Source organism: Porites lutea, chromosome 1 (genome assembly GCF_958299795.1).
Source record: "Porites lutea chromosome 1, jaPorLute2.1, whole genome shotgun sequence".
NCBI lineage: Eukaryota > Metazoa > Cnidaria > Anthozoa > Scleractinia > Poritidae > Porites > Porites lutea.
In genome coordinates, this window is record NC_133201.1 from 37,214,075 (window position 1) to 37,224,992 (window position 10,918).

General features: G+C 38.5%; 1 protein-coding gene across 1 annotated transcript; it reads right to left on the minus strand.

Moving 5' to 3' along the window:
- Positions 1-1,584: 1,584 nt before the first annotated feature.
- On the minus strand, positions 1,585-8,109 carry LOC140938091 (D(1B) dopamine receptor-like). Its single transcript, XM_073387630.1, has 3 exons — positions 7,968-8,109; positions 5,223-5,490; positions 1,585-2,693 (listed from the first exon to the last, which is right to left on the minus strand). The coding sequence occupies exons 1-3, from the start codon at positions 8,078-8,080 to the stop codon at positions 2,286-2,288; spliced, it is 789 nt and encodes a 262-aa protein (XP_073243731.1). The 5' UTR covers positions 8,081-8,109; the 3' UTR covers positions 1,585-2,285.
- Positions 8,110-10,918: the final 2,809 nt, after the last annotated feature.

Consider the following 10,918-nt stretch of genomic DNA (forward strand, 5'->3'; position numbering starts at 1 on the left):
GCCTTTTGTGTCGTGAGGTTACGTCTCTCTGGGGTAATCCAAAATTAGATTCTTGATCTCGAATCAGCTGGAAAATCTAAAAATGGATTCTTTTTTTAGCGTGACAATAATAGTTGCTAGATCTTCTTTTTTACAGATCCATACCCATTCCTAGCCTGCGAAAACATCCGTTTCTCCTCGCTCTTCGCCGCTGGGGACGTTTCGCGAGGAGGAACGTCTGCGACTCAGCGACAGAAATTCCATACTGATGACGTAAAATTTGTCCGGAATCCGGTCAGAAGCGCTGATTGGTCGACGGAGTAGTTACATTGTTTTAGCTATTGTTTACGAATGACAGTCTTGAGAGACAAAAGACAAAAGGCCACAGAGGTCAAATATAAATGTGAAGAATCTCTGACAAAACAGTCAATATTTGAGGAATATAGTCTTCTCTAGAAGAAGTATTTGAGTTTTGCTGGAACTCTTTTGCAGATGAACACAACACTTTACCACAATCGACCAGAAGAGACATAAATCTGGACAAATTTATATTTGGAACCCTATGACTACCGGATTTATTATGTAAACATTGATTTGCGTCATCAGTATGGAATTTCTGCTGCTGAGTCGCAGACGTTCCTCCGCGCGAAACGTCCCCAGCGGCGAAGAGCGAGGAGGAACGGATGTTTTCGCAGGCTAACCCATTCCAACCCCGCCCCCCCCCCCTCCCCCCAAAAAAGGAAAAAGTGCAAATCATTAACCCAAAAATTTGGGCGACCTTGCAGCTCTCAGAAGCCTTCACAGGATCGGTTAGGAAAACAATGAAACAATAGAACCTCGCCTGAAAACAAGACTACTGAAATATTCCAATTCGATCGACGTGTAGATTCTTTTTTTTTACAACTCCAGACGTGACGAGGTTGCCGCCCGAGTATACCTTGTCTGAACCTCCCTACCCAGTAATTTATTGGCACTATACACTAATTGCCCATTGATCCTTTGCCTTGTGGGAAATAAAGAGTCCATGCAAGCATGATCACTTTCTGCCAGTACTTTACACATGCGCACAGCCATATCATCCAATAAGTAATTTCGCCCTAATTTGGGCGATATGGCTGTGAACAGGCAAAAGGCACTGGACAGCTCGTAACTAAGGTGTCCCGGTGTGTCACGTGCTTTAAGTGTTTCGTTTATATAAGCATTGCTAAGGTTACCACCATGTCCACTCTCGTTACTGTTGGACTTAGAAGCTTTCAGAGGTCGTTACCTTGTTGGGGAAGCCGGGGGATAAGGGGGAGGGGGTTTGCTATTTTTGTGAGTAAAAAATGAAAACTGTTAACTTTTCACAAAGAAATCTTAATAATGCCAGCAATTAACAACCAGTTTAATGGCACAAATTTTGATTACAGGAACAACAACATGTTTATTCAGTATTACCATTTCGGCCATACATGGTGTTACAAATAGGAATACAATAATAAACAAAGAAAGTTAAGTAAATACCAATATAATTGAATGATATAATTAATAATCATTTTTCTTTCGCTTTCAAATACTTAAAAAACAAAAGTATCAGCTAGCCTGCTAATATACGAATCAGTATTGTTGAAATGAAAACAGACTTTATCATGGTTATTGTAATTTTTAAAGCCACTTTCCATTACTTATCACGTACTATTTGAATTCCTTAATTCCCATCCATACTGTCTATGTGCGTTAGCCGGTGATAGCTAGCTAGTTTAACACCCTACGAATAACTTGTGAAAACGCAAAACTGCGAATAGCAAAAACAAGGACAACTATTTCTGAGCGGTTGTTCATTTTTGGGTTTGTCAAAAAACAAAAATTTTCATCTTTTCTTTTCTTTTTCAATTTTTATTTGGCTTTTAGAACTAACAGTAATCGTATCTAATAACAATAATGATGATAATGACTTTATTTAAGTGCCAATGTATTTAGCTTATCAGTTAGCTAAGGCCCCAAGTGGACTGAAAAAAAAAATGGCCTTCACGGCTAACAGAAGACGAAAAGGCCAGATTTCTGACTAAAAATGAAAGGAAGAAACGCAATGATATGCAAAAAAAAAGATCCTCGATGGATTCCATCTACTTTTTAAGGGATAACAAAGAGTTAAGCTTCTTTCTGTCAGAAAGACACAAGTTATTTTATAACAGCAATTATATTGAACACGTTTTTCCATGTTTGCAAAGCCTGACATAGACGTTTCCAGGTTTGTGCAACTGTCTTGAATTCTCCCAAGCCTTTCTCGCGATTATATCAGGCTATGCAAACTGGGGAAATGTTTTCTATTGCTTAATTGTAGAACTGTTTCTATAAGACTGGAGCTCGATACCACTCCAAACTGGGTCTCGTGCAAGGACATTCTCTCTTGGCTGTGTGACGTGCCAGGCCGACCCAATGCTAGGCGATTTTGTTGCTGTTTGCACCCTCGCAGACGAAAAACGTAAGCTGCGAACTAAGATTCCCTTCATCTTCTCTCGGAACCTTTGGTTAACCAAAGCATATGCAAACGGGTTGACAGCGGCATTAAACATGATCATGACGTGAGCCACGGGAATCGCTACCCGGCTGAATTTGTAGGAGGCAACAACTTCCATCACGTGGAGTATGCAGTCTGTACCCCAGCATATTCCAAATATGACAGTAACTATAAGAACCATTAGGGTGACTCTCTTACGCACTTTCAGTACAGCCTGGGTAAAGAAAAAAGGAACGAAAACTCTTGAGCACTAAAAAGAATGGTTTGAAAAGACCATTTGCGATATATTAAAATTCATACTTGGCTCCAAGCATCGCAGCCATTTATGGATTTTAATATATCGGAATTGGTCGATTGAAGCGTCTAGCCTGCTTTGAAAAGAGTTTCGAGATCAATAAATAATAAACAAACAAAAGTAAGTGAAAAGTATGCACAAATTTAAAAAACGATATGGGATAAAACGTGGGCCACGAATAACTGAGGTTCTGTAATACAAGTTGTAAGAATTGTTATGAATAATTACAGTTAACTTATAAATTACTGTGCTAACAGCTATTGGTCACTTGATCGTCGAAAGTTTCTATAAGTAACTCCCTCTTAAAACCACGTTAAACCCTGTGCTGGCATTAGCAATTAAGATAATATTAAGATATAGTGAAGCAACTGCATTAGTTCCTGCAGTGTTAGCTCAGTCGGTAGAGCGTGTGACTGCAGAGCGGGAGGACGCGGGTTCGATTCCCAGGGCCGGACCAAAGAAATGAAGGTACTTCCTTTACCCTGCAGGCGGCTGGACCTTGGCGTTGCTCGGATGACCACGTAAAATGGCGGACCCGTCTCCAGTAAGAGACGTAAAAAATATTGTCCCCAGTGAGTACTTTCGTTCTAAATACATTGACACTCAAATAAAGTGCATTTGGTTTTTGCCTCTAAACTGGCTAAATTTCGTCAAGACGAATGCAAGGTGCATATCAGGGACTCCCTTGCAAACACAACGCCAATCAGTAGTACCCTCAGGTACATGCAGGTGCTCTGACACCAGTTGTAAACACCTATAATAAAAACACATACATACACACATAATTTCTTTGACACCGAGGGTTCGAAAATACAGGCAACTAATTAAAGCTGATGATGTGGACCTGCCTAATAATCAAATAAATAAATAGATAGATAAAAGACACATTTGTAAATTACACCTATATATATACAACTATAACGAAATACAACTATATACAAGCATAAGAAGGTAAAGTTTAAAATTACAAGCAGGCAATTAAGACTTAATGCAAAAGCTAAGACTAAAAGTAAAGATGAACCTTCTTAAGTGCTGCTTTGTTGGTAGGTGTTTTAAGAACTCTTTTGAATGTATAAATAATCTCACATTCTCGGGCAGTCTTTCAGACAACACGACCCCTAAATAAAAGACTGTCTCTACTTGATTGCAAGTTTTTTTCTCGGTACTTCCACAAAAACATTTATTGCGCAATGAAGTCATACCTGTTGTTGGCATGTGTGTTTTGTATGATCATCACGCTTGAAACACATAGTGTATATGACTCTTGAATACAACCCCATCATCAGGGTAAAGCAAAGCATAGGAATGCAAATTCCTGCCAATAGAAAGGCTTTTTCCATCCATTCTTGTGGCCAGTCGTAATCGTAAATACAATAGTTGGGATTTCGTTCCTCCACAAAGTCTTGCTTGATAAATTCTGGAATATTAATAATCACTGCGAGGATCCATGAACCAGGAATTATTAGCTGGAAAACAAAATATGTCGAGGTCATCATCTCCTCGACTAACCTACACGAGGTGAGGTTTTGGTAAGTGCAGTTATTCTGAGAAATTCCAAATGAAAGAAAAGAAGGGCTGCTTCTTGGTATTGCTTATGATGTCATTGCTATAATTACGACTTTGAAAAGAAACTCAACAATATCTGTACCATGCACAACAAACATAAACCAACCACAACAAAATCAACCATCACATCCTGTACACACAGGGCAAACTTTCCAAGGCCAAAATTACTGACAGTGACTCTTGTCATGTGTTTGGATTGATGCAGACCTTAGAGCATCTGTTTGAAGAATACAAGGATGTCTACCCCCTCTGGAACCTCCTTGCCTCTTAGTGGAACGGCAGTAACTTATCCATTCTGTCTTTGACCAGTAAAAAAAATTTACAAAAAAAGAAACGTTCCTTCCACACGTTCAATCTTTGCCTGATAGTTGCTCTTTTTTAAATCTGTGTTACAGGTCAAAATTTACATTCAGGTTAAAAACTTTTAACCTAAGTTGATTATCTATTTCCTTACTTCTCCTGGCCCTAATTATTCAAAAATTAGGGCTAGGAGAATTAAAGAATCAACCTAGGTTAAAAAAAATTAACCTGAATTAAATTTGACCTGTAACATCTACACCGCAGCTAAAGAAAATTAACCGTTTATTTTCTTAGCCTTTAAAGCTGGAACACAAATTATCTATTGAATCTTCAAGCGCGCTAAGATTGGTCCAGTGAGGGAACCAAAATAATTTCTTCTCGATAAAGTAACATCAATAGGTAACGTCAGCGTCTGGATCGCTATTAGGTCAAAGTCCTTAGTTCAACAATTGTTTGAGAATTTTTAGATGATTTTTCGAATGTTTTAAATGAGTGAAAATTCGTGGGGGATTTAAAAAATGTGCGAGAATTCGAAAATATTGGATTGGGGGTCAACACTGCAGTGCGTCCAGTAAAGGTTACCTTTAGCTTGCGTATTGTTAGCTTTCCTTTGTTACCAAGAGGATATACGACGGCATAGTAACGTTCCGTTGCGATGGCAACAAGGGTGAAGACCGAAGCACCTTCCCCAATCCAGGCCAGGAGTCCATTTCTGAAGATGCATAAAACTCTCCCCGCCACTCCTTCCGGATGTCCGTTGATGTGGCTGATAACTAACAGTGGTATGTTAAAAGTCGCGTAGGTAATGTCCCCCACTGCCAAATTCACAAGTAGGAAATTTATAGTAATCCTGTCAAGTAAGAAAATTAAAATTAATCCACTTTATGGCACGATAAAGGAGGTATTCCTTTACTTTTCCTTTTTTTCTCGGAAGATCATTTAGCAATTTCTGCTCAATAGACTCTTCCACGGGTTTTTCAACTTTTGACTGGAACCAGTTAGCGAAAATCCGTCAATCGTCAACATGGCTGACGAGAACGCATTAAAGGGGCTGTGTCACGTGTGTGTCTTCTGTGTTCTTTCTTTTGTTTAATTTTGTCAATTACTCGCCCTACGTTCGCCCTCAATCGCTATGGAACTTAAAGTAAGCAAAGAAATTACATGTAAATGACAAAATCAGAGATCCGAAACGAACAAATATGTCTCATGAGCATTATTTTTGAAGTTGCAAGCCGCACGGATCAACTTTGAAAAACTGTTAGATTGAACAGTTTTCGAAAACCTATTTTAATCCGTTTCAATCTTCTTCAGTTTTGCCCATCCGTGGCATCTGTTGTTTCTGTTATGTTATTTCAACCTTCCTTTAAAGTTTTAAGGGGTTATCTTTATGTTTCTCTTAATTTAACGGGCATTTTGTAATTCCCTAATTTGGCTAAATTTCCAGACACAATTCCTTTAAAATCAGCAAAGATGCCAAATTTGATCACGATTTGTTGATAACTACCGAAGATATAGCTCCACAAAGTCGCCGAATAGACATTTTTACCGATACGGCGGCCATATTGAATTAATTCGATTTAAGGAGTATTATAGGATGCCCAGGAGGCGCTTTTCGGGACATTTTTTCTTGAATTTTTCTTAGAATATAAAGATTGTAATGGGAAAAAAGAATCCTGTGCCGTGTTTGGATGTAATAATGATCGCCTTTTTCCCGAGAAATATACAGTGAAAGACCATATTTCTAATACGAAACCAGAAAAAGGCGATATTATTACATCCAAACACGGCACAAGGATCTTCTCTCTCATTACAACCTTACTCTAAGAAAACTTTAAGAAAAAATGTCCCGGAAAGCGCTCAAAAATACAAACGAGATGTGCTCATGCCCCCTGGGCATCCTATAATACTCCTTAAATCGAATTAATTCAATATGGCCGCAGTATCGGTAAAAAGGTCTATTTTACAGACTTTTGTATGGTGGGGGGTGGGCAAGTTCGTTCCCCCCACCTCCCCTCTCCCACCACACAAACGTCTGTAAAATTTCGCGACTTTGTGGAGCAACTATATTCGTTCGCTTTTAACGTATAACCTTTAAAGTTTTCAAGTTTCCTAATTTTAAAGCGCTCTTTCCAGGAGTGTGAATGGATATTCGCTAACTGGTCTTTATCAAAACTTGAAAGAAAAAAAAAAAAAAGAGAGAAAAGAGACGTGGAACGGAGTATTCTTGTCCAGTTTTCACAATTAAATTTTCCTCCATGGAACTAGCTAAATAATTTGGAAAATTTAGTGATGCTACGATTTAACTGAAGTGTGACTCTTACTGCTGGCTTCAGTGAACTGAGAAACCTTTTTAATAATCGGTCTCCGGCTAGATATTTTTTCGCAATCTGTGCTTATCGAAAGATAAATAACAATTATTCACCGAAGTGGAGGTGGCTAGTGGTGGTTATTTAACGAGGCCACCACTAGCCACCTCCACTTCGGTGAATAACTGTTTTAGTATATACTAAAACAGTGAGATAATTGGGCAGAAAAATGATGATTTTTAACTCATTTACTGTTGCCTGCAACGATTACAATTTTGACGCGCAATGACCGAACGGCCGCGGTCGTCGCTTTCTCTTGCCGACAAGTAACACTTTTGAAGGCATTTGTTTAGCTCTTGCGGGGAAATTTCCCCAAAAGGAGTTGTGAATTCTTTTTGTATTTAAAATCATTCCGTAAAAAAGATTATTAAATTTAGTTTTAAGCTTATTTATAAAGAAGCCAACTAAATAAAGTAACGCAAGACTTAATCTTAATTTGCATTTGTAAACAAAAAAACTTTTTCGCCGGTTTTATCGATAAATTCAAGTCAAAAAGACAAAGCTTCGTCACCTTCTTCGTGTATTTCGGGAACAGCTCGCTTGATTAGTTGTGAAATTTCTTTGTTTGTTACGGCAGCAAACCGGGAAGGCATTTTGCTCGAAACTTACGCGAGTTTGGTGTCGCTCGCTCGGAGGAACTGGAGGCGAATCAGTGAAAGGTGCAAGATATTCACTGATTGAGTAGCCAATCAGAGCGCGCGAAAACAACTATCCACTGTTTTAGTATATACTAAAAAGGGCTATGTACTCGACATTGAACCAGATGTACACGTACAACATCGAATACTTCTGCAAGATGACATTTGAGTCTGTTATGTGGTCATTAAACCCAAACTTCTATCAAACTATTACACGGCGGAAACTAAACCGCGCTCTCTGGGTACCTGTTGCTCGTCCTTAGAGTCCCGCGGTCTAAGAGAATTGTAGGTCTCTTTCGCAGAATAAGGAGAAATGCACTCACCTCATGTCACGATTTCTAAATACAATGGCACAAATAAGAAGGTTTCCAACGATGGTGGTCATTAGAAATATGGACGTTAATGTTGTTATGACAACATCAGCTGGGTTAGACATACTGTAAATGAAGGATGCCTTGGCTGAACCTGTAATACGATGGAAAAACATAAGATTAGAATAAGTGAAAAAACTTTCATAAACTGAGCTTACAAGATGAATTGGAAGTCATAAAGAGGTCCAACTACGAACAAGCACTAGCCATCAATCGGTCTAACAAAGGGATAACGCTCTTACAAATTTTGGAAACACTAATTTAAACATTTTTTCACCAATAGCGTAGCCCAACCATTCAACATCCTGTGTACAACACAATCCTTTGATTCGCTCCAAACAAGGACCAAGGCTCCAAGGCTGTTTTATTCATCTTCACGCACCCGTTCTGTTATGCGTCCATTTTCAAGGGTCTTTCGAATGCAGTTTATCTAAATGATCTTACATTTAACAATTACTCCTCGAGCCCGAATATGCTCTGAGTCAGGCCGAAGGCCGAATGAGCTATTGACGCAGAGGCCATGAGGGCGAGAGGAATAATTTTTTTAGTAAAATCCAACTGGTTGATCAAAAATATTGAGACAAAACAAGTTTAGCTAGCAAAACGCGATTAGTGGGCTATAACATATAGCCTAGTGGTAACTCGACCAATCAGAACACAGCATTGATGATAGACCACTAGCTGGATTTTACTAATGACTGATAGCGCTTGCTTGTGCAGGTTCTCATTTTTTATCTGGCAGATGTTTAAGTTGTTGTTGCTAGCAAAATAGCCTAATAGGAATTTGGTGTGCATATGACATTTGAAGTAAAGTGGAACAACTAGTAGTATGTTGGCGAGGAAGTTCGTATTGAAACCGTAAGGGCTGGGCTTATTAAATATAATAAATAAGCGGCGAAATTATGTTCAAATATAAGTTAGGATAAAAAGCAAGCAACACAAAACACGCTAAACGGACAAAAAGTAGCAAAAATGTTTACAGGTGGGGAATCAGCCAAAGAGAAATGCTTTCAATCTAGATTTAAAATATAGATAGCTCTCCGGTTTAGCTCTCCATCGACATCTGTAGGATCTTCTAATGTTAGGATGTCAAGAATTTTTTTATTCTCCTTTAAGTGCATTTGTCGAAAGATTTTACAGTGTGTTATAAGCATCTCGTTCCATATTTTTCCTCCAGCTCTAGTGAATGAATTTAATAAGTGGACTTTAAGGGTAAGAGATTTTGGTGGGAAATTCGTTGGAAGCAGATGATCAGTCGTGTAGACTAAGAGTGAATATCCGAAATGTCTTAAAAAGATCTTGCATACTATAAAGCCATGTGTATTTCTGGGTCTAATGTCATAGTTGACTGTTAGTTCACACCAGGGAAATTGTAAGGTAAAACACCGGCATAGGCCAATAGAGGATTGCAACTTGATTCAGTACGGTTAGTGGAAACAGATAAATTGGAGAGCTCGTGTTACATGCTTCGCCCAAACTTTCAAGCCACCGGTTAAAGAAAGTGCGATAAGAGATCGGTAAATATTCATAATAGTGTGTGTTGGTGGCGGGAAAATGGTCAAACGAGTAAGCATTCCTTATTCATTGTTTGCCGATTGTCCGTCAGATTGCTAGTAGCTTTTGGTAAGTGGTTACATTATTTTAAAGCATTCAAGGAGAATAAGACTCCGCTAAACATACCCCTTTAGAAATGCTTCCTTTCTATCCAGGTTTGCAGGACTGATATAATTATTCAAAGAAATCTAAATAGTTGTTATTGTTCTCTTATTTTCAGCAGCTGCAAAGACTAGCGTATAAAATACCTGAAAAATTGCTTCCGGAATTCCAATTCTGCGCTCTTTCCTCTGTTTGCTCTGGTGGAAGAAGTCAAGAACTATTTAAGAAAATGAGATGTTGAAAATCTAACAGCATGATGTATACATTTTACTGAACAGCTGTTTCCAGCGTTATAGGTTTGTTTAATTTTGCATTCGTGTGTTTTGTTTAAATCGCCGCAAGAAGCTATTGGAAAACATCCAACGTAATTACTAACTGCAATAAGCCGGTTCAGTGAGATAAGTATTGAACCAGCCAGCTGAAATTAAACTCTTTAAAAAGATCATGCATTCAAAATAATACACAATTCTAGATTTTCGCCAATCGTTTCAGTAAAGATTGGCCAAAAAAAAACCGTCCGCTGACAAAAATCATGGTTTTGAGCGCTCAGCTTCAACATTCTGTTCTAAGAAATGTCTTAAATGTGAAGACCCATTTCTAGGTCAGACACCCTAATGTCATAGTTTCGTTGTATTTCGTTTTTACAACTTTATTGAAAACAAACACACGCTTGACATTTACAAAAACCAATATGCTGCAGAACTAAAACTACAGTACAAAGAAAATACTGACAGAAAAACCAATATGCTACAGAAACGCTAACTAAAATATAGAGCAAATACTGAAAGAACTACAGTTCCGTTGTATTTCTACTATGTGGAAAAACGTTAGACCCCACCCAAAGGGCCTGGAAGAGCAAGTACAGCCTAATCGCGTGTAAGCAAATTTGGGAGCCTGTGTCGCGAGATTTTTGCTGGAAAGGAGCTGTATCATAAAAGGACAGACACAAAACACTGAAAGAGAGAAAACTGTTGGCTTCCACCATTTACTCACGACTTTCTTTCGTCTTTTCGGTCAGGATGTGACCATTATCAACAACTGAAACAAAATAAAACACTGATACTAACCTGAGATCAGGCCCAATTTTAGCAGCCTCCATACATTCTCTCTTACGTAGTCGTTTTTCCCGCCAGAATTTTATTTAAAAAGCCAAACGTAAATAGAGCCTGATCTCAGGTTATATCGATGTTAATTTATGATGTTTTCATCGTTGCTCGTTAAGAATGAAGGTTATTAATTCTTGTAAT

Excerpts from the sequence above, each read along its gene's own strand:
- LOC140938091 (XM_073387630.1), bottom strand. The coding sequence starts at position 8,080 with ATGTCTAACCCAGCTGATGTTGTCATAACAACATTAACGTCCATATTT. Across the intron at positions 5,491-7,967 it reads TTTAGAAATCGTGACATGAG|GATTACTATAAATTTCCTAC; the intron begins GTGAGTGCATTT and ends CTTACTTGACAG. Across the intron at positions 2,694-5,222 it reads TAACAATACGCAAGCTAAAG|GCTGTACTGAAAGTGCGTAA; the intron begins GTAACCTTTACT and ends TTCTTTACCCAG.